Genomic DNA, 24557 nt, shown 5'->3' on the forward strand with positions numbered 1-24557 from the left:
TGAAGAAAATAAGTCAGTTAAAAAAAAAAACAAGGTGGCAGAGAACTAACAATGATTTCTGGTCATTAGAGGATAGACTTTGACATATGAAGCATTTCAGCTGTTAAAAGCACTTATTGTACAGAGTGGAGTCAAAGAGACAAATTAATCAATGTGACAGATCTGGGACGTTTTATGCAAATGGTAGCTTTGGGAGGGCGGCAGGGGCCCCCACCGTTCTGGGCCCGGTGAGGCAGTATGTCATTACGATACGGAAAATGGTGCGAATTAAACTTTGCGGGTTCTTCCGAAATTCACACGCTGTTGTCAGGAAGTCTGCCAGAAAGTCCTCCACAAAACAGGCTGTGGAATGATATCATTCACACAGTCTCACCCTAACCTCGCCACGCTCATAAACCCCTCCCCCCCACCACCCCACCCCCAGGGAAATCTGCACTTTTACGTCTGCCTCTCGTCTCGATATGGAGAGGAAAACACTAATTTATTCAAAAGATCTTTTGCAGAATCTTGCGTGCAACACATTCTAATCAGGGAAATAAGAAAGAAAGAAAAGCCAGAATTCTACCTTTTGACAATACCATGAGAGAACTGTGAGAATGCTGGTGGGTTCATGTGGGATTGGAAACTGACTTGTTCGCTGCTTGTGCACTGTCCTTACTGGTCAGGGCTACATGCAGGCATATTTACTAAACAGGCCCACATGCATTCAGGAGACACAAAATCTGAGAATTTTCTGAGAATCAAGAGAATGTAATTGTTGCATCAATAAGGCACTGTCAACAGAGATTACACATTTAAATGAAGATCATCTAGTCAAAATGTATAATTAAGATGAATAAATATAAATATATTCATTTTAAATATAAATAGGTTAAATATTTGAGGCAGTCTTATAATCCATCAGTGGAGCAATATATAAAGTGAACTAATCATGAATTAAATTCAGACTGCTTGTGCAACAAGTAGTGTCTAAGATTTCCAAACAAGCTGCTTTACGCTGGGCAATGAAAAGCGTGGTAGTCACCTTCAGAATATTCAGCAGCCACACATTAAAACTAAAGGTGTTGATGTGTTGATCAGTATTAATACATTGGACCACAGTGGAAGGTACTGATATACAGTAAACATAAAGATAAAAACATTAGCACCCTGTATAATAATGTAAAGTAATACTCCAGTTTTTAGACAACTGGGATATACAGTGCGCCATACAGATGTATTTTGATGTTAATTTCAATTAAATTAAGACTTGTAAGTTGCAAACAATGGTCAGAGGTGGAAAACAGCACTCCCTATAGCGAGAGTAGTTTGAGCCATTTCATATTATGCTTGAGGAAGGTTGCCTAAGAAGCAGGCACTAATCAGTAACCACCAACAAGCTGTGCCCACTCAGCGCTCTACCTGCCTCAAACTGCCATTTATTAGGATTGTTATTTCCACCTATGGGTGTGTAGGGTGCGGTTGGGTAGGTTGGGCACACAAGGATGGGACATACCTCCTCGGGCAAGCTGATGGTGAGTTCGCGATCTGGCTGTCCCACCAGCGCCTGCAGGAAGTACTCGCTGCAGGCGGCCAGAACAGCCCGGTGGCCCCGGAACTCCTTGCCCTCCACACGGACGGTGACATCACACAGGATGTCCCGCCTCCGCTGGTCGTTGAGCCACAGGAGGATGTTGGCGCAGTGGACCGTCGACTCATACACGTACATGGGGGCTCCAGGCTTCTCATCAAAGGACATCCCGTTCACAACCTACAGATATGAGGCAGAACAAGGAGAGGGGATTGGTTTGAGTGGCCATGACATCATCATTGATCCCCTCTGATGATGTTGGACCACAATAAAAATCTCTTCTCTTCTCTTGTTAGCTTTATTGTCAATGAATGGAACAGGTCACATTACAATTATATTTGTGTACATTATAATCACTGAGCAGATGTTCTTATCCACAGTGACATTCAGTAGTGGAGAAGATCAGTGTTCCTCTCAGGAATACAAAAAGGTGGTATCATCAAGAAGGCACAGAGGTCCATTTATAATCATTAAGTGTCATTTTAACCTAACCTAACAATTTGTATTGCAACTGAAAAAAGTATCACTAGACAGATCTTACTACAGCCATAACTGACATTGTCTAAAAAGAAAAACAAAGAAAGAGAAAAAGTGAGGTTAGCTAAAGCAGGTAAGGGGAGCCAAAGTGAAATCTGACAAGGTGAACCTACAGTCTTCATCAGAAGATGGACAGATGGGCAGGTTGACAAGACATGCAATAGAAGCTCAAGACCAAGACTGACACAGTGCTGCACACACCCTCAGCAAGAAAAATGATTATTCTAGATGGGCTGAGCAGCCTCATTAAAAATATTATAGAGTCACCTCTCTTCAAATGTGGCATGGCACAACATGCAGGAATACACACACACTCAGAACGAACCGCATGCAAACACACACCACACGCCCGGACACGCATGACTGCGCACACGCACCCAAAAGCGCAAATCATATTTAAATGCGGGCTAAGCCTCATGAAGGCAGCTGAAAGCTTCAGCTATTTCATTTTGACAAAAGTGCCACGGCCCCCACCCCAGAACTGGCAGCAATTCATTCCAGCGATAAATCACAGTTCAAGATCGATGCATTCGGTCGCACTGTATCACTTTCATCCCGTTTTGGCAAAGTTTCTAGTTTCTGTTTCAGGCCATCCATCTAATGACGAGTTCCATTCAATTCAAGTCGCTTTATGCATGATGTCTAGTGTGAGGTAAATCTTGCAGCCGATAGTGAATCAGGGCAACAACCATTATTTTATAGGAAAATAAGCAGTGACAACCCCTGGGCTAAGATGCTAAGGTTCAGAATAGCATATTTACATGCATTAGAAAGCCATCGATGTTTCAAAATAGGAGAACAGAACACTAGCAGTATGGCCTCTCTCTTGGCAGGTACTTCTTCTGTGCAAATACAGCACTTATAATAAAACAAGAAGGATTTTTTAAAATCATGTCCTTCGTCTCAAAGTGAATTTAAAGAGCAGAACAGCAATACCGTAATCATAAGTCTGACTCACATATACTCACCTCACACATATCTCACATATCTTGTCTATGTGGCATTTGTCTGAGGGTGTGTAAGGAACAATTCTCAGCATGGTGTGTACCAATAACCCGTTGCCATTGTTTCACTTTTTCTCACATTTTCCCATTTGATTTTCTCAGACATTACGCGAGATGCTGTGTTAGGGGGTGTTTCAGCCTTTGGCAACCGACACAGCTAACAGGCTTTGCGAACAGCACTCCTACACGAATCCGAAGGCTTACCGACAGACACCCCCCTCTGTCGACTACCCGCCACAGCACAGGCCTGTGGGGGTCCTCAGGGCACGTTCACACACAGCTGTTCTCGGATCTGTGGGACCCTGATAACGATGAATATGCCCCAGTGCCTGAAAGGGAGGGGCCACAGGGGCCAATAAACAGTAATACAGCATAATGTATTCCGCAAAGGTTCTCAGACAATCAGCTCACCCGGTTCCTTCTCACATCCATTACGTGTGTAAAAAAGAAAGAAGAATCTGATACTGATCCAAGATACACGGGAGTCAAATGTGACATGGCTTCTGTATTTAGAGAGCTTTCTTTAGAGTATCCATATAAAAACTCACATCTCAAGCTGAAGGTTTTAGAAAAAACCACAGAGTCACTGAAAGCACAGACTAAAACACCGAATAAACACAAAGGATGTGGTTCAATAGATATTATCTGAGAGGGAAAATCTGTACTTAAAAAAAACTGACAAACAAACACAAATATAAACACAGACAGGGAGGAAACCCTGGGTGACAATGTCTGGAATTTTAATTTCAAAGTCAACAGTTGCCATATTCTCAGCTTTGATATGTGATGTAACAGAGCAACATGGAGGCTGCTTTGCCACATTCCTGTGCCATCCTCTTCCTCAGAATTCAGCTGGGCTTGGTCTCAAAGCGAGTCACATGCGAGGCAGCGTCCTGTTATGAGGGGGCTCACAGACTCTTACACCCACCCACCAGCAATGAGTCCATACAGACATCCATATCAGCCTGTTGACTTTCCTGTGATAATGTCATTCCTCTGGCAACATGCTTCTAGCCCCGCCTCCTAGGACACCGTGACGATACACCCCTGTGGTGCATATAGCCTTCATGCAGGCATGCTTCATGCTCTGTGTCACATGGTATGAAGCGTAATCTGCTTATAGAGACCTCATGGAAGAGATGGATTCCAACCAAAAGCCCTTCAATTAGAAAGGCTGAGAAATGGCTGTCGTTGCAATTTGGGGGGTTGCACCCAAAGCCAAATGCTTAGATCTTTGTAAAACTGCAGAAAATAAATTTTGCTTCAAGAGGTATAAGCAATATAACTCACAAAGAACTGATCTAAATGAAAAGCTGGAAAAGCATCATCAGTGTAATATATGTACAGTATATATATATATATATATATATATATATATATAGAGAGAGAGAGAGAGAGAGAGAGAGAACCCCAGATTTTCCTTTTCACTCTTTTTCAACCAGATTTGGTATAGCCATTTGTGCCTCTTCATCGCATCATGTCGCACCCGCATCATGTGCACTCCCATTTAATACACACCCTACAGTCCAGGCAGCACAGCAGGAGAGACCTAGCACCTATTGGCAAGGAGGTATATCTCTCCCTGCCAAAACTAGTGGCCGCAGGTACCTGGCATGCTATGTAGAGAAACTAGCGTAGCAGTATCCAAAGAAACCCTGGCTGACTGAACCACACTCGTTCTGGTGGGAGCAGGCCAATTACGTACCCGTGCATTTAAATTCACAGGTTGTGTAAGGACTAGCATTGCATGTGTGCCTGATTAAAGCTCTGAGTGAATTATTATACAGTTTGCAAACAAATACTCCCTGCACTACTCAGGTCAAGAGATTTGACCGTTTGACCGCGTCGCCCTCAGGAATTCTCCCCCACAAGGACGGATATTGCGGGCATAAGGTCATATCGTGTGCTCTGCATTACGGAAGTCATCTACACCTATAGACAGTGTTTGTGTTATGAAATTGCACAAATCGAAAACTCCAGAGGAATGGGTTTCCTTTTCAGGATGTAAAAAAGAAAAAACAGAAAAGAACTAATATATTTTCTATATATTTTATCTGCTTATAAAACTGCAGGACAAAGAGCTATGCACAGAAAAACTATCCTGTGTACTTCCATCTTTCATTTATGTGAAGGTACCCTAGACTCGGACACAGTTCACCAAGGAGAGGGTAACATCAACGTCCGATATTCCTCAGTAAATTAAATACTGTTAATTCTAACACTTCAGAGTTAGAGAATGAAGTCACAAGTTCTCTGAATTAATACATATGACTGTTAGATTGGTAGTGCATGAATTCCAAATACCAAAATAATTATAAAATTACAGTAGGAAAATAAATCTAATACATACCCAGATAAAACCTCACCATTTGATAACCGATTAGGTGTCTATGAACAGATGCAGTGGGCTGCCAGCAAGGGAAATTTGGGTCATCCACAAGAAGAAGAAGAAAAAAAAACACATGGAAACTATTTAGTTGCACACTACGCACATTTATACATCTGGGATTCGATATACACCAACGTCTATATATACCCATGTCAAATGATATGATGATAGGTGTAAGATAGCGATGAAACATTAATCACGGCTTGTTTTTCACAGAACAGCCTCGGGTGCCCTGTCTGAAGGGCGCTTCTCGCTTTGTTCAGTTTAACTTCTTGTTTTTTTTTTAAAGAGTGCATTGGGTCATTGTAGGACAGGTGGACGTCCTGTTAGTGAAGAGGAGTATCTGAGTATCAGATTTCCCAAGGTTCTGGGATGGGAGCCAGCTTTGCTAGGCCCAATTCCGAGGCTTTCCGGATTAATGAATTCGAGGTAGGGGTGAATATTTTTATGCCGTGTTGACGTGACCTTTGAACGGAACTCGCGAAAATGCACGCGGCCCCGGTGATCACTTAACTCTCCGCCTCACCGGCGAGAACAGCTGGGCTCGCGAGAAGCTCCGATTCACGGAAGAGGCGTGCGCTTGGCATTTCCTGTGTTGAATCGGTGCCCGTGTCCGCAAGGAATCCCAGCTTTCAGCCAAAACCGTGCAGCGCGACCCGTAAATAATACATCACAGGCCACGGAAAAGGCAACTCTGCATTCCTCTGGGCCGCGAACGTGCACTAATTAAAAAATGATAATGACAATAATGTTTCATCGCCTTTTGTAAGCAGACTGATTCATCCCAAGGTGGAGCGCATCGTATCTCTTCATGGGCCTTCCAACTGACCTAATTATGTCTTTATTCTTTTTCCGCAAGCGAATTTAATTAGTGTTTTTTTTCTTCTATCCCGGTAGTCTTAGAGGGCCCTTTGAAGGAACAGGAAGTATGTTCTGAGTGGTGGGCGTGAAAATCTCAAATAATTTCAGGCTTCAGGGCAGCTGTACTCTTTGTTTACTCTCCTCGAGTCATGCAGGAGGCTTTCTGGCTGAGAATCTGGAGCAGAAGACACTACAGTGACATCACAATGCAGCTTTAACAATGGCTCTTTGTGCCGGTCATGAGGTCATACATTCTCACGTTTGTGAGGTAATTATGATGGAACTAAAAAGCACAGATGTGACTCAAATTCCGCAAGAAATTAAAATAATCCCTAAAAATCTACCGGGGTAATCTGTTTCATTTAGAAAGCAAATCGGGACTAAGTCGTGTTTGGTAACCTTTGGCCTTATGAAGTGGTGGCCTAAGGCAAGACCGGATGAGCTTTGGTTAATACCTAAGCCAGAGCTCTTCGCAGTATGTCTGTCTACCACTACAGTTTACCTATAGCCCGGTGTCACAAACCCAGAAAGCAACCCTTATGGTTGAAGTGCTAAGGCTAATTATCTAATTAACTATCCATGAGGTATTATTTAATGAGGCATCTAGGGAACAAGGAAACAAAATACGAAGCAAAAGTGTTTGGTCAGACACATCAGGACTACAAATTAGGCTCGTAAGGATCTTTAGACCATTTGTGACTATATGTCCAACTCAAAACATTCCCTGAAAGGGGCACATGAACAAAGAAACGACGCATGGCTGCAACAACAGATTAGCAACCTGATTTCAAGTTGCACGCTTTTCCATTGTGAACACTGCCTTGCAGACAAAATCAGGCAAATCAAATGCATCTCATCTTAATTTTAAACAGTGATGTTGCCACGTTCTCATAATGAATGTTACCTGTTAATGACTCTTCTTCTTTCCATCTGATAGAATAGCGATGGAGCGATTCTCATTCGTTTTTTTAATGGAATATTGATCTCATTACTTGTATGCACAAAGCCCTCTGTTTGCAGGACTGTTTCATAAATTTCCATCATTGCATATGATTTATGTATGTGATAAAGAATTATATTTTTACCGGTGGAGCTTTCAGGCAAAATACATTCAAAGATAAAAACTGTTAATTCAATATGTACCATTATCACTTGTATTTAACTGCAATACTGTGTGCTTTGAGGGCATCAGACATGTTGCTGGACATGAAAATTCCCCTGGACGTGTCTGCAGACCAGAGATAAAAAATTCCTATGTGAAATGCTTAAAAACATTTTTACTGAAATGTTAAAGTTGGTGAGATTGGCAGGAGATCCAATATGCAAGGCGTTCTTTTTCCTGTATCAGTCAATGTTTTTCTTCAAGCACCTGGGTGTAAGAACAAGGAGTGCCAAGACTCGCAATACAAACAAGAGCTAGGAAGATGGCAGCAGTGAATAAACACCTATATCTGGCTCATACTCAACTTTAACCCCAGGGGTGGAGATATAAACTCAAACAGAAATCTGTAAGAGCATCTTACGGTGGCCTGATCCTAAATAACTGCATAATGTGATGTTGAACGTGATCATGATGATCATGTCTGCACATATGTGATATGAGGGAATTCAGTCTTTTCACAAAAGGAATTGCAATCTGATTAGAAAAAAAAAAAATTGACACAGGCCCATAATGTTCCATAAGGATTTTTCAGTTACTACAATTAAGTGTTTCTACATTTAAATTAATTATAATTAATTTCCCTAAAAAGGAATGAACTGAAATGGATTTGACCTTAACTCAGTGTTCAGTGACACCAATAAGGGGACTTGAAATTGAACAGCGAAATTGAGAAGAGTGCTTCAGAGAGACAGAGGCAGAGAGAGAGGGAGAGAGAGAGAGAGAGAGGGAGAGGGAGAGGGAGAGAGGGAGAGAGAGAGAGAGAAATTCCCTTGGTACCTGCTATAGTGGTGTGGTTTACACCTTTCTCTCTTTCATTGACACTGATACATGAGACTTCTACCCCAGGCTATCGTCAAAATATCACCTCACGTTCTGCTCTCATGTTCTACACACACACACATGCACAGACACACCCAGAGTCCACTGCCAGCCTCTCACTCACAGCAACCAGAACGCAAGTGGCCATAATTGCAGCCAGCAGAGAAAGTTCGATGTGGTAAAAAAAAAAAAAAAAGGTACTGGGTAATGGATGAACAGACAGGAATGCGTATAGAGAATGAAGAAAACCAAATTACATTTTTGAACCACAATGCCACTTTAAATTGAATAATTAAGCATTCATTACACACAGCTAGTGTGTGAATTTGCAGATGTTGCCACTCAAGGAAACGAGCTGGAGAAAGCCAGCGGCTTTCACTGCAGTGGGAGGCAGAGGGAGAGGACACATGTCTGAAAATGGAAACACTTAATTGAAATGTATTTTTCTTTGTTTAATTGCTTGGCTCCATTACATCTCTGACATGTGATAAATTATATTCAATATTCAATTCAATCATAGGGACCCATTAGTATGTCTATTTCACATAGATTCTGATCACCTTTTGAGACAATAAAATTTTTAAAATGTCATAGCTTATTTTCCACATCATCCATACAAACACCATAAGAGCTACTTCATTCATTCATTCATGCATGTATTCATTTTGTGTGTGTGTGTGGGGGTGTGGGGGGGGTATAAGTGGACAGTATCATAGATGCACACATTTCCATTTATTTCTGTAAAACAGTACTTCCTGTTTTCTCAACTGTATCATCTCAACAGCCAAGGGACTGTTTTAGTACAGTTTAACAAGGGTATCCTTTATTCCAAATCCTTTATTGCAGCCTTTCTCCCAATGCAAATCCCTTGTCTTCACAATAACTTTCATTTCCATGGGCTTAAGATTTTCAGTGAGCCTTGTGAAATGTAACACACCTACTTCAGAAGGACATAATTTATCCTGCTAACCATTGCTCACAGTGGCAGCACGGTGTTCTGTTAATGCATTCACAGCCTTCATGAACCGTAATTAAAAAGGTGCTTTGACAGTTGAAATAAAAGTGCAGCGCTTCTTTTTCAGAAATATGAAAACTTGCGCCAGCATGTTACTAACAATTTGCAACTGTACTAACACTGCATAGAGAAGCTGCAGCAATGTAAGCTCTACAAATATTTGTTCAAAAATTAACAAAATATTTTTTTTTTCTTTCACAGAATATCTTTATATCAGTTTAGTGGACCTTGATAAAAACAACAAAATGTACAAATTATAAAATAAAAACAAGTTGCTTCACTTTGTAAGCCAGGGAAAAAATGTATTGGAATTATATTGAATGTTGATCTGGTTTCCATTAAGGATCATGAAATATAATCCACTTGACATACAGCACTGACCAGAGGGAAGCACCAAACACATCAGAACGAGGCTCTTGTAAAACCAGGGACCCACATAATCAAACCTCAAAACAATCAGGTATCTGCATACAGTAAAGGCCTCATATACTGTAGATCCAGAGTATGCGATACATTTTAAACATGCCTCCAGTACGTGTTAAACAGGCAATGCATTGCAGCCTGGACAAAGGTGTTAACTGTGAATAGCTTAGTTGAGATGGTGGTCCTAAACCATTTGAGGTGGCCATGAGATTAAAAAATCTAGGAACACCAGGGTTAGGGAACTGGGCAGGCAGCCAGAGGGTTATGGGTTTGACTCCCATGTGGCCTACTGCTGCTATGCCCTTGAGAAAAGAACTTAACTTCAATTTCACAATTTAACATCCAGCTGTAATACCAATGCTTGCATGAGATGTTGTCATTTATGATAATTATTTTCTGGTTTACAAGTCATTTGGCTGTTTTAAAATGCTAAATTTGGTAATGAGTTTATAGAAGTGTTGCATCTGCTGCTGAAGCTGGGTTATTTCACCGCGTGGAGAAGACAACAAAGGAGGACTCTACTCAACTTCCTGTCAGAAACACACGTCAGGCATCTGCTAGTCTGCTTCTGTAACCACAGCTGCCAGCTCTTCACAGAAACAATAATCCAGACGTATATTTGGAAATAGTGGAATTTGTTAAAGAAGCATGGCTGCCTGGAGTGCTAGTTAAAATCATGTTTATAATATTTTACTTGATTGCTCTAAATGGTCTTATGTGTAGCGATGAAATCACTCAACTGGCAACACTGTCTGAAATGTACACACAACAAAAATGAACACCTTCACAGACAATCAGTGAATCCACTCGATACTCCACTTCAAAGGCGTGGAAATAAAATTTCACAGAACGCCTGCTGCCTACAGTACTTTCTTTCACAGAGGCAAAGAACAACAAACCAAGAGGAATTCTATTTTTTTTTTTAAATCTGGTGGAAAAAGTTTTTTTTCATCTAACTCATGTAACCTGTAATGGCATGCCAGGTTATTTTCATGCTCCCCTGAGTGTAGCCCACATGAGTCAGGACTTCCTACAATGCAGATCTGAGAAATAAAGAAAACCAATATGCCTACAGGCGAAGACTCTACCCTCTGAAAACACCAACTTCATGTCTTTGTGCCCTAACAACCTCATTAATGAAGGTTGTCCAGTCCTGGCTTTTGGATTACTAGACACATAATGGTTTTGTGAGCTGTAGTTAACTGGCAGTTGAAGACTACTGGGGCGTCTAAAGGCTTGTGATTCACACAAACCTCTGACAAGTGCGAAACCAACCACAAAGTTCTCTGACTCTAAACTGATAAACCAGAGGTGTGTCTTTGCTGTGTCATCAGGCCACCCATTGCTGATCTTTATGCTGTGTCAAATAAGGGCAGGCATGTCCAATTATGACAGCTGTGTAATTAACCGAGGTTTGTCTTTCCATTTTAAATCCTCATCACCACGCATTCCCTTCAAAAAAATGTGTGTATTATTAATGAGGATAATTACACAGGTTTAACCACATTCTTGAGATGGATTAGGCTGAAATTGAGATTATATGTCATTAAATGAACAGTGCTCTCGATGTTTAAATGAGCCGGGTATTTTTCTTCTTCGTAGCTGTCGCACAAACAGATGACTGCTCTTCCTAATAGTGCTTTGTTGTTTATTATATCACTTCCAAATGAAGATGCAAAGTGGGATTCAAAGCAGATTTCTGTGCACAACACAGACAAGGGTAACAGCAATGTGTTGTAGCAGGTTGGGAAATCCAAAATTCTTCAGATTCCAGGAGGAAGGGGCTACTATTACACCCATAAGCATGACACCTTATTTCAAATGCCTCAGTAAACATCCACGCTGAATGTATGACATGGCAAAAGCGCTCATCCTGTACACTACAGTTAGATGTCAACACAAGGGCTAGAGTCCCAGTTGCTTCCTCTAATTTCAAAATTGGGTTTCAAAAATTTCAAAAATCCCCAGACACCCACCAATAGATTATCAGCAAGCTCCATTTCACTTTTGTAGTGTAAATGTGAGTCATATTAAAACATGGACTCATGCCCAGGTTTACTATATTGTTCACCATTAAATGTGAGACGGTTTGAATGTTGGACCACTCCCAATCGAACATAAAATGTGATACGCAAGCAAATTAAGACCAGGATGCCAAATATGAACACGGAACAAATGGCAGGTTGACAAACAAAGGGGAAGTACTGTACTGTATGTACCGGAGGAAAAGGCGATGCAGAGGCACACCCACCTTCGGCATCTGCCTCAAGGCCATTTTATACTTCTTCACAGTCTGCCTAGTTTGTATGATTTCCTCGCAAACGGGCAGGGCATTTATACTCTTGCAACATGCTGCACAGGTTGCGACGGCCGAGTAATCAGATTTATGTAAAGTATAAAGTATTTTTTAAATATTTATTTACTGATAAAGTATGCCGGTATCATCAAACGTCTTCGGCTAGCCTCTAATCAAACTGCTGAATACTTACTGTTTAACCGTGACCGTTATACCACGTCACATCACCCGTCAAGGCGTATACAGGCAGCGGTTGCTCATTTTCACGTGTACTCTGCAGAAGTATAAAACAGCTCTTAGTCATCACAAGTGTGTGTATGAGGAAGGGGGTGGTGTTGTGGTTGAACGGCGGATTTAAACACACAGTGGTGGAGTCCAGTGCTGACTGAAACCGTACGAGCTAACGGACAATGACCACAAACATGCTGAGCCAAAAGAAAAGTGAACTGCTGTGAACTGGTTACAGTTGCAGCCAAAGAACATATTTTGCATCCTCACACAATGAGCTTGTCGGCTAAGGAGTTGCACGTTTTTTTATAGTTTAATTTGAAAGACCTTAAGATTCAGTTCATTTCCAATCTGGGATTGATTAAGCCTGAAGAAAAAGTCCATTGAAAGACACCAAAGATTGTTTTATAAGAAAATAAACTCAGGAAGTGTGTTTGGTTGGACAAACATGCCATTTAAAAATCAGCTTTTTTTAGGGCCGCTGACAGACAGTGACAGTTATAATGATTTACCACAAGGGACGTGACAATGAAAGAAAATTAATGGATGGTAACTGCCACAACATGTCTGATGCAGAGGCCTAACAGTGGCCTATCCCTTGCTGACATCCAGCCCAGATAACAAATAGATGAAACTCAACGCTTGGCTATAATGAAATTCATCATACAGAGCATAAACTTAGAACTATGGGTAACAGACTGCATTCATAAGGATAAAAAACAACAACTTATAGGTCAGAGGCCAGTCCCACAAGCCTTGAAATTCTTACTTCACTGGCACAAAGGACTCTTACTGCAGTTGCTCTTAATCTAATACTGCAGGTCAACACAACAGGGGAACACTCACTCCATCTATTCTAAGACCATATAAGGAAAGGCAAGGGAAGCACACACTGAATAACCAATCAGCAGGCAACAATAAAGTTAAGTGAACTGAAGCAGGCAAATATCCGGACCTCTTAACCTGAGCGGTAGCATCAATGCATTTCATTGGACAGAAGGTTGGTATAAGGGATCCAGGGAACTACTATGTAGATCTGATCAGGGAATATAATCTGTGCCCAGAAGGTTTCAGGTTCAAAGACCAGATGGGACAATGATATGGTTCCATATCCAGCTCATAGAATATCAACAGTACACATTATGGTGCAATAACTAAGCTAAGTGGCACCTGCTAAACAAGGCATCACTGCAGTAGAGACACTTTTTGTTCTTTCCTTTGAATGTGGCGGGCAGTTTTCCATAGGGCCTTTGAAATCACAGTGTTCCCATGGGTGCTGGAAAATAAGCTCTCATATTTACATCCAACATATTTTCTTCTTTTTCTGGAGGAATGTGTACATTCTTTTTACGACTGTGTACATTCTTTCAAGGAATGTGTACGTTTCGTGCTCCAAAAAGAGATTGATTCAAAAAACTGAAAAACACATGGAATAAGCATTGAACTCTGCTGTCATCATGGTTTTTAAGGGGAAGGGGGCCACCAGTTCAAAAGCCAAAGTGAACACATATGTACTCTGGAATACTGAAATGGAATACCGTGTGGGAGAGAACTTACAGTCGGTCAGAGAGGTCGACGCATGAAACATGGAGGCAAGAATTTGATGACAAATGTGTTTTTAAAAAATCTCCTTTATGTGAATCATCTGCTGGGCTGAAATTAGAGGCTGCTGTCTACATATATGAAGACGTATCATCTGTTATGGTTAGTGAGTGAAAAAAATTGTCATTTGTGAGTGAGCCCTATCCACCAATCAACCCTTTGCACATATGTGAAACCTGAGATTTAGTATAAATTCCATGGGGTTGGGGTGAAAGAGAAATATATGAATTCATTGTCATAGCGCATAAAGTTAGTCAAAGACAAGTGGAATCAAAAAAAGAGGGAGTATGGGGCCTGGAGACTGCAGAAAAAAAGATGGAAAAACGTCAATGCACATGTGCAATGCAATCCATTACAAAACATAAGTTGACCAGTTAACTTTTTGAAATTAACATTCACATTTTAGGCACATATAAGAACCTCTCATTGAGAGTAACTTACAAAGCTTAGGGCTACATTTTTACATTGTATCCATTTATACAGCTGATATTTTACTGAAGCAAATCATGTTAAATACCACGCTCAAGCATATAACAAATGCACCCTACTTGGGAATCAAACCTGCAACCGCAGTTCCTAAATTATTACAGTACACCACTTTAAATTTCACTTCACAAAGAGGTATCATTCTGCATTGGGTATGCGGTTCTGATAAAAGATAGCATTGACATAGACAATGATAAGATTGCTGTTCTAATTGTATCAATGGTCCAGTTCATATATGCAGATGCATAGATACAAATAGAAAGCTATACATTGATGTTCTATGAATATGGCGCACTGTGCATTATCAGTTTACTGCAGTTCGTAAGTATTTGGTCCATGACACAATTTTTGTTGTTTTGTCTCTGTACTCCAGCACAATGGAACTGCGAATTGCTTTGAAAATATAAATGATATTCATACCTTGTCTTGCAACAACATTATGTTGAGGTTCGCATGTGAAATGACAGAGAATGCATACCAAAAATAAAAATGAGTTTTCGAAAAGGATAAAGCAATAGTTTTTTTGTCAATTATTAGTTAGGAAGCAAGTTATCTTCCACACAAAACAACGATGGTGACCACAAAGTTTTAAAAACGTGTTCTATTGGCTGAAATAGCATATCCTGCATGGCTATTTTCATCAGACTACTTTGATCAAGTGTTGTTATTGGCAGATGAAGCTAAATGCCCTAAGGGGAGAATTATTGATTTTGGGGCTGGAGCATTTGTGATGATGAAATCAGCAGGAAAAAGGAGAAAATGCTAAATAACCCAAGTTTGGGGCTTTATTGTGTGGCTGTGTGAAGTCGTATCTGAATTCTGTGTGTTTACATGAGGTCATAAGGTGTAGAAGTTCATGTTCTTAATGGCTGACAGTCTGTGGTCATTGTGGTTATTTATGTAGGAAACCCTGAAAAGTGCAAAACTCTCAGTGCTGTATAGGTATGGGGCATGGCCTGCCAAGCCATAACTTGGCAGATGGCATACCTGCCATCCAAATAATGCGTAACAGGCATGTCATATGAGCTGGCCTGGTTAAGTGCATCTGGTAAGCAAAAAATAATGCAGTTTATTTGGTCAACCGTTGATTAATACATACATTGTTTGAGTCATGTTGGCCTTCCCTGGACAATCTACATTAAGCTACATTCACTTTAGTTATAAATGAATGTGATAAATGATAAATAAACTATTAAACTGGACAAAAGGGTTTACCACAATCATTTCTGGAACATCTCTCAGTGTGCACACAATCCACACACCACTGGACAAAGCAAATGCTAAGCAATGCAGTAAATCTTGGCAGAAATGACTATATACACTGGTATGATTATTATTTTCTGGTTTACAAGTAATCTGGCTCAGTTTGAAAATGCAACAATTGGTAATGATGTAGAGCATAATACTGCTGCATCTGCTGTGGAAGCTAGGTTATTTCATCCTTCGGAGGCTGCAACAAAGGAGAAAAAAATATGAACTTTCACTCTACTTCCTGTCAGAAACACAAGTCAGGCATCTGTTAGGTTGCTTCTGTAATCACAGATGGCAGCTCTTCAGAGCAACAATAGTCTGAAATGACCTGAGTTCACTTATGTTATAAAAGGCGGCATATTTTCAAAATTTCTGAATTTGTTAAAGAAGCATGACCTTGTAGAGTAGAAACTAATACCTATTAAGCCAGATTTCACTTGGGTGCTCTAAATGGTCTTACATGAAGCGATTAAATCACTGAATTGGCAACTGTCTGGAATGTACGTGAAAAAAAAGCCCTTCACAAACAATCGGTGCATCCACTCTATACACTTCAAGAGGCTTCTATACAAATTTCACAGAATGACTGCCACTTTCAAAGAACAAAAAAAAAGGCAAATCAGTGAAAATAAAATCTATTAAGGTTTAAGGGTGTGGAGTGGCGTGCCAGGTTGTTTTCAGGCTTCTCTGAATGTAGCCCGCATGAGTCATGACTTCCTACTACGTAGATCTGAGACCGAAAGAAAACCCATACCTACACTCTAAAAACACTAACTTCATGTCTTTATGGCCAAACAACCTCAGTGATAGCTGGAAGAGGTGTCCAGCGCTGGCCTTTAGATTATTATATAATGGTTTTGTGAGCTGTATTTAACCAGCAGTTGAAAAGTACTAGGGTATCTAAGGACGTCAGTGATTCACACAAAACTCTTACACATGCGAAACCAACCACAAAGTTCTCTGACCTTAAACTGATAAACCAGTTGTGTGCAATTGCTTTGTCATCTTTGCTGATATTTATGCTGTGTCGAATAAGCGCAGGCGTGTCCAATGATGACAGCTGTGTAATTAACAGAGGTTTCTCTTCCTATTTTAAACCCTCTTCAGCCTGCACTCCCCTCAAAAAAATGTGTGCATTATTAATGAGGTATACCAATATGGGTGTAGCCACATTCTTGAGATGGATTAGGCTTAAATCAAGATTATCTGTCAAATGTATAGACAGTAGTCTTGATATTTAACTAAACAGGATATTTTTCTTCTAGTTCCAAGCCCAGTTCCCCAATTATTACACTACACCAATTTAAAATCCACCTCACAAAGGTCATCACTCTGCTTTGGGTATGTGGTCTCTAAAGAAGACATATTGGCTATAGATTGGCGTTATACTTATATCTATGGTCCACTGCATAAATACAGAAAGTACACTGTAAATATAGTTAAGACAGTATAGGATGTAAGTGATTCGAACAATCGATTTGAATTGCAGACAACAGGAAAAGGGCTTTTGAACACAGATAGGGGAGTGATTATGTAGCTCGGAATTTTGAGAACTGGAGTTTGAATTGCAGGCAAGGAGCTGCTACCTTTGCCCTGGAGAACAGTACTTCTCTTTAACTGCATCAGTGAAATTTCCAGCAGTATAAATGGATAATACGTGGAATGAAAGCTGGGCTTGTCTGCTAAGCTGATAAATAATTTAGCAAATAAATATATTCTGCTACACTGTAATACAATCCCCAAGAGACGCATCATCACAGACTGCTAACAGACTGAATCTGCTTTTTCATTTTCCCTCAGTAGGAACCCCCCCCCACACACACACACACAAACACACACACACACTCCTTGCATTCACAATACCACATTGCAGGTGAAAATGGGTTTTCATCTCAGTCATAAAGAAGGGCCAATCACTGGTCTGAAAAATCAACAAATATCCCTGAAACTGTTGATTTTCCTAGATTAAAATACTCCAACCAAACATACTGTATAAAAAAACTAGGACAATGACTACAAAACACAAGTGGATGATTATACAGAAAGAAACCAGTCCACACACACCTCATACATACCCCCCACATACACAAAAATGTAAACAACGTTGAGTGCTAAGATTCTGTTAGTATGGAAGTCCAGTTTCTGGTTGGCTGTGACAAAGTAACAACATCCACTAATGCCCCAAAATTATTGTTCCTCGGATGCAATTTCCTTGTCCGTATACAACTGATATCAATGAATCGCAAATATGCAACCAACTGAATTATTGGCTTACTGTAAACCAACAACAAGAAAAGACACTGCAGCATTTGAACAAAACTGCAGTAGTCAGTCATTGCATCCCCAAATACCGAGTCTTGGAAAGTATTAATCATTGTCTGAGACTTTCAATGACTCAGTAGTTCAACAGAATGCAGAGCAAGCCTCTATTCATTAGTGTAATTACACACCACAGACCTCATTCATTCCTGTGGCATGAACAAGAATTCAGCCCTACGCTCAGCAAATATCCCTATTAATACAAGCACAATTATTCCTCGTGACATAACGTCGTGTTCTTTTACAACCAAATTCCTCTATTCGGAAAATCTATACCAGTCCATGCTACAACAGAAGAAATATGGATCAAAATTGAACAGGTATTTTTGAAAATCGTTTCATTTTGCCTATAATGTGAAGTTGATATGCTGCCATTGCTAGGGCTTAACAGGATAAAGATTATGATGTGTGTTAATGTGGTTTGTGTGTGGGAGGAGGCAGATGCACCGTCGGGTGTTAATACATGTTTCACAGGCAAATGCTCTGAGTGTGGTACTAGAAGTATGTGAGTTCCAAAACTAATGCAGACGCCCAGCATTCTGTTAGGAACAACCCCTATCCTACACTCAAGATTCATACCATACAGGGAATGCTGGGTAGCTTATCCTGTTAAGGCATTGTTCCACATTGTGAATGAGCCCTAGTGTCAAAACTGAACTATCCAAGTGACAAATACGGTGGCAGCCCCAAAATTCAATGCATAATTACCATCGCATCACCCAGGGAAAGAGGGATTTGGTCAATCTTAATGCTCATCAGAGACTCTCTACTGATCAGGCAGACACCCAGGCTGTTTGCTCAAACTGTTTCCCTCAGACTTTGAGCTCCACCCGTTGACTACCGTGTGAAAAGATGCAGCAGCCGGACATAACATATTTAATGTTGGGCTAAGCCAGCCTGTGATACCACCCACCCATTGCAGGGAGATTGAATTACAGATGATCTTTTAATGAGGGCTAACTGCATGTCATCATTACACAACTACAAACAGGACAGATACAAATGAGAAAACAAGTTACAGCCAAACAGATTAGGGTAAACACTGGCACACTTCAAGGGGGAAGACCATGCTCACAAATGCGTGTGGGTGTTGCCCAGTCCCTTCTCAATCTGAATAAAATCTAGGAAAAATACTAATGTCGTTCCATAGTTACACTGCTATGTGCAAGAGGTGATGACAGCCAATATATGAAAAAGTGTGAAACCCAAATGAAAAAATGTATCTTTTGCATTATGACGTTGTCTTCTTAATATTACACCTGCCCACAGAAGTAACAGTCTCACATACTGAAACACTATGGATATAGCTGGTGCTTCTGTGAACAGAGAGTGCAGGAGACACATAATCAACCGGCCAACTCCATATACGATTCTCCTGTCTGGACACATAAGTACATTTGCATTTAAATCAACAGAAAGAAGTTTCATATTCAAACTAACTTCCCTATCGGAAGCATTAGTCCGAGGATGGCTAAATCCAATTCCTCAGCTGGCCTTTGCTGATACCAGGAGAAAAACATTTAAATGTCAAACTTTTTACACACAAGCTATTGGCATTTCTTACTCGATAAAAAGAAAAAAACAATTAAAGATATCGTTTCATCCCCAATGGATGTATAAAAAGTCAAATGTGCTAAAATGCTCAAAAAAATTCACGGTAGATGATATTAAAGAGCCACGCGCACAGGAAATTGCTTACAGACAGAGCAGAAGACTAGCAAAGCAGCACACAGAGAAGACGGAGCAGTGCTATTTGCAGCACAAAGGGCGGCCTCGCTTTAAATGACAGGTTGGACGTATTGCGGTCGACTTCCTTTCAGAGCGGTCTCCGTTCCTGGAAAACGTGATTGATGCGCGCTCCCCGGCGGCACGCTCCGGCATCGAAAGCGTTTTACTCCACGCCGCTGGCTCGCTTTGCCCGCGCAGAGCGACTAAAACCCAAACAGCCTTCGGGCAGCCTCACACTAATCTAGTCTCAAAATAACGCTACATCTTTCTTAGGTTTTTTCACCCTTTCTCTCTGACCGAAGTCAGACTCCAGGAAACCATAAATTACACTGTAAAAAACATTCGGGGGAATGGATTAGAATAATTCACGTCTGTTTGCATATGCTATAAGCAACATTAAAAAACTACTCCTGTACGATGCTATTTTTAGCTGCTGCACACAGGAGAGGATACTAAATTCATATGCTTAACAGACATAGAAAAAAACACAGTAGCCAAAAAAATATTTTCTAATTTCGGTTAATTTGCCAGAAACACTCATGAATAATATCAAAGGCAAACTAAAATTTCTAAAAATTAAATGTATGGCATGTAAATTTAGGCCTACATATATTATTAAGTAGAAATAATTCCTTGGGATTGCTACAGTAAATCAAAATCATACCGGCGCTAAGGAGGACAGATTTAACCCACAGTCAAAACTCCTCTTTTCTCTCTACAACAGATCCTTTGGACCCATCATTGCTGCTCACAGCTTGTGAGCTTATCACTGCAATGCCAACGATACTGAACCCTTTCTTCACTTTCTACCATCTGACCTACAGGTCTTTGCATGGATCACCACATGGCTAGCTCTTCTGACCAAGACAGACATACTGCAAATCACTGCCATGTTTCAAAAACTGAGATTCTGTAGATCCCTGCCATGTTTTCTGCCCTAAATGACCTCTCTCACCCTGAGCGACACTGTGACAGCTTCTTCCAGCACAAATAATCGAGAAAAACTTGATAGATGACAAACTCAGTGCTAAAAATATTGGTTTCGGCCAACTGGGCTACCAAGGAGACAGCCCCTTCATTCTTTCAAAAGGTCATCAGACTCCGCACACCATCCAGACCACTCTGTTCCGTAACCCTGGAACATCTGGCTTCCTCCCCCTCTCCAAGCCTGCACTTCCCGGCCACATCTGTTGTCTGTTCTGGCCCGTCAGTGGCAGACTGAGCTTCCCACATTGGTCACAACAGCAGACACACTGACCATCTTCCAACGCAGACTGAAGATCCACCTTCTCAGACTGTATTTTGGGTTCTCCTTTAGCCCCTCTGTAGCATTTACCAAGTCCTAGCATCTGACAAGAAAGCATAGCTTTGTCTGCTTTCAGAGCTTAACATTCATTAGCGTAGCTTTGTTCTTGTTTTTACAACCTACTGTTCAGTAGGGACTTTTACAATGCTTTCCCTCTCAAGGGAATTATAGCACTTGAACCCGTATCTTCATTTGTGTTTTCACTGTAAGTTAATCTGGATAGGTGCTATATGGCAGGAATGTAAAATGTAATTAACATATAGAGCTTGTTATGTTGCAAGTATTATGCCCCATAGTGATGTGCCATCAAAACATCCCTAAACAATCATTATTGTTGAAAAGTACACAATGAGTGTATTACAGTAATTAATTAACTTGGCTTAATAGTAATGTGCATTTTTTTAAATAAACATTGCAATCATTGATCACTGAATACTGAACAACAAAATGATATGCAGGGATTGATATAGTAGGCTTAATATCTGATAGGATGAGCACCCTGATTCTTTAAATGTCAGTGAATCTGCGCACACAGTAACCGTGCAAACAGTCGGCATATTTATGCAGGCATAAACGGTCTATGTGGTTGTTTAGGGCCACAACCACAGATGCCATATGATTCAGATTTTAAATGTTTTAGCTTTTTTTGAAAAACACTTCAATTGTGCACTTTTTCAATGCTATTGTTCTTGAGCCGGTTGCTCGGGCACTGATAACAGACAAACACCTTCCCCACCCATACCACCCCCCCACCCATGGTCCACAATTGCTTCCACCACCCCCAAAGTCCACGATAGCTTACGCTACAATGCAATCGGTTGCCCATGGTTACTTCTTTCTGCATTCAAAATGCATTAAGATATATATCAAAACAAAAAACAAAAAAAAAAAACAAGCACAATATTGTGTGGCAAAATCGATGTTTATTATGCATACATGGGCTGGTACAGTAGCTCAATAAATAATATGCATTCATACATATCATATGCAAGGCCATGGATATGTACAGCATTTCAGCCTTTTGTAATTCAGACGCAAAAGGCTTATTAAATTATAGCCAAATGTTCTGGGAGCTAAAACCACATGGCAACGCGCGCTCGAGGGCCCTATATTAAGATGTCCATTCACAATGTTTCGTCTATTAATGCCTTAATCTGCACCTGGCAAGTTGAATTATGCACCGCATGAGCTCAGCAGCATGAAGTCTGGCTCCTGACACACAAGTGCAATTCATACAGGCTGCGCAAATTGCATCAGCTGCTGGGGGTGGCGTCTTATTAATATCATTCATTACCAGTCTTCTGCGAGTGTAATAATACTCTTTGTACAGACTGTGCTAGATTCTCCACGGTCTGCCAGAGACCAAGGCAGAACAAGAGGCAATTAAGCCTTTTTTTTGTTCCACTCAGTCAATGAATTAGCGAAACTGGGAGTCTTAACGCCCAGATGTGTGACCAGATGCTTAGGAATCTCTTGCCCAATTTCCCTTGCCAGCATCTCCTCCATCTTCGACTAAAATTTAATTCATTTTTAATCCGATGGTTATCTTGAATCTTTTGAAAATAGCCTGCATTTGGGAAATAACCGCTTACGTCTAGCAACCCTGATGCCAACTCTAACTGCAGGGTATGTTTAATGTTTTTTGTTTATTTAAGAGACCAAAATTATTACTTTGCTTCGGTATCTAAAACAAGCAGTTCAAGGCAAAACACTTTGTTCTGCAGGCAAATCAGCTATGGATGTTTTCCATTACTCTTCTGCATAGCAGATGGCCTTATCCAGGGCGATTACCAAACTTTTTATTGTATCCTTTTTTGTCACATAAGCCATTCATAGATGTTTACAATTCAGGTACCTTTTCAAGCACCTTTCTCAACAGTGCAATGGATTTGAACCTGCAATTTCTGAAGTTACAGTCATAAACCTCTTTAAAGCGTAATTATGCTCACTGTTTCAGCCTGGCTCCACCTACTACACAATTTAAAAAAATGCTTCCTGGGGTGGGTGGAGAAGGAGTGTCCATCTCGTTTGCATAAAGTATTCTCTATGCAAATTAATTTGTGCAGCTTTGCAGATCAAATATGAAGATTCAGCAATTACAAGGCATATTTCCCACCTCAAATGTTTTTAGAAACATATTTTAGCATACTGTTTAGGTGGAATAAGTGAAAGTTTATGAACGGGCCGCCATGTTTTTCCATTTTGAAAATGGCTGATTTTCCCCTTTCCACCTTGTGCACTTGATGCCATTTTTTACATATATTGTGTGTCAGGCATCTCCCTTTTTAAGGACATTATATAAATTATCACATTGTTTAAAACTTAAAGCGAAGCAGCCATTCAGCGAACCACAGAGAACATGTACTGAAACCCCTTCACCCCCTGCCAATGGGACTGAGGCAAGCCTTCTCTTGTTCCATTACAGCATCAGACTCTAGCCACAGGCGGCCCAATATCACGGCAAAAAAAATCTCCTTCCAAAAGACATGAGGTTTTGGGAGGCAGAAGGGTGGGGAGGATTGAGACAATCAAACCCACATGGGAACCACAGCTCCAGACAGTTTTTTTTTTTAAACAGCGCAAGGGAGACAAGGGTGTTGTTGGTAAGTACACACTCCAGCCATTTCAATGATTTGAAGCTCGGTCCTCCTAATGATTTGTATTGTGTATTTAAATGTACATACATTTGTTTCCTCAGGCACATACGAACAAGCACAAGCATATCTGCACATTGCAAGCACACACAAACATGTACATACACACACATGTATCTTAAGTTTCCACTCTTTTAGCTTGGTTTCACTAATTCTTAACATTCTTTTCATAACATTTTTGGCCTGCAAATATGCTCACCCTGCCAAATGAAAACAACAAAAATCTTTCTGTTAACTGCACAGCAGTAACAAGGCAGTGCAGTAACAATGACACAAGTGTGTGTTTACGAATTTCTGAAAGCATTTAATGACAAATGCCTGTAGTGTGTGAGATACAGTACGTGGTCTCAGAAGCATTCAACAAACCTCTCAAAAGGGAAAAATATAATTCATGTGCGTAATATGCACACCCACATAATATTCCTCTCCTTTTATTTAAGAAAGGTCACACGTTTTTAGGCGTATTTCATTATGTGCAAGAATTGAATCGGCGTTACAGATGAAGGAACAAGTGTTTGGTGCTGCACATAGATAGCTGCCAGATGGTATACTGCATCAAAGCCTCTCTAAATAAAATGCCTACCCCCCACCCCCCGCCATAGCCCAACACACACACACACACACACACACACACACACACACACACACACCCCTGGAATGGTAATGGATCTAAGGCTCCTGAGGATGTTGTAGTGGGGTCATAATGGATGGCCTGGTTATCCGTTTGCAGTTTCTCCAGATGGCTTTTCTCCAAGGTATTGAGTGCCCTGGATACACCCCCTACCAAAACCACCTTGCACAGACCATTTTTTCTTTGTCTGAATAAAGCCCAAATTTAACCTAACTGTAGGTTTTTTCCCCATATTTTTAAATTAATGGTAATGGAAAAATATACAGTGGTATGCGG

The 24557-nt window shown here is 40.6% G+C and overlaps 1 protein-coding gene across 4 annotated transcripts in view; it reads right to left on the bottom strand.

Annotated features, from left to right (window-relative positions):
- Positions 1-24557, bottom strand: part of LOC118209578 (transcription regulator protein BACH2-like) — a 75474-nt gene that overhangs the window by 22790 nt on the left and 28127 nt on the right. For 3 of the 4 annotated variants that reach the window (XM_035385032.1, XM_035385023.1, XM_035385047.1), the window contains one exon: positions 1496-1750. In XM_035385032.1, coding sequence (XP_035240923.1) covers positions 1496-1738 — 243 coding nt within the window. In that variant the 5' untranslated portion in view covers positions 1739-1750. Of the gene's footprint in view, positions 1-1495; positions 1751-5461; positions 5517-24557 lie in introns of those variants that run through there. The other variant, XM_035385038.1, reaches the window with a different exon arrangement.

The sequence above is a fragment of the Anguilla anguilla genome, chromosome 1 (genome assembly GCF_013347855.1).
Source record: "Anguilla anguilla isolate fAngAng1 chromosome 1, fAngAng1.pri, whole genome shotgun sequence".
In the NCBI taxonomy this organism is placed as follows: domain Eukaryota; kingdom Metazoa; phylum Chordata; class Actinopteri; order Anguilliformes; family Anguillidae; genus Anguilla; species Anguilla anguilla.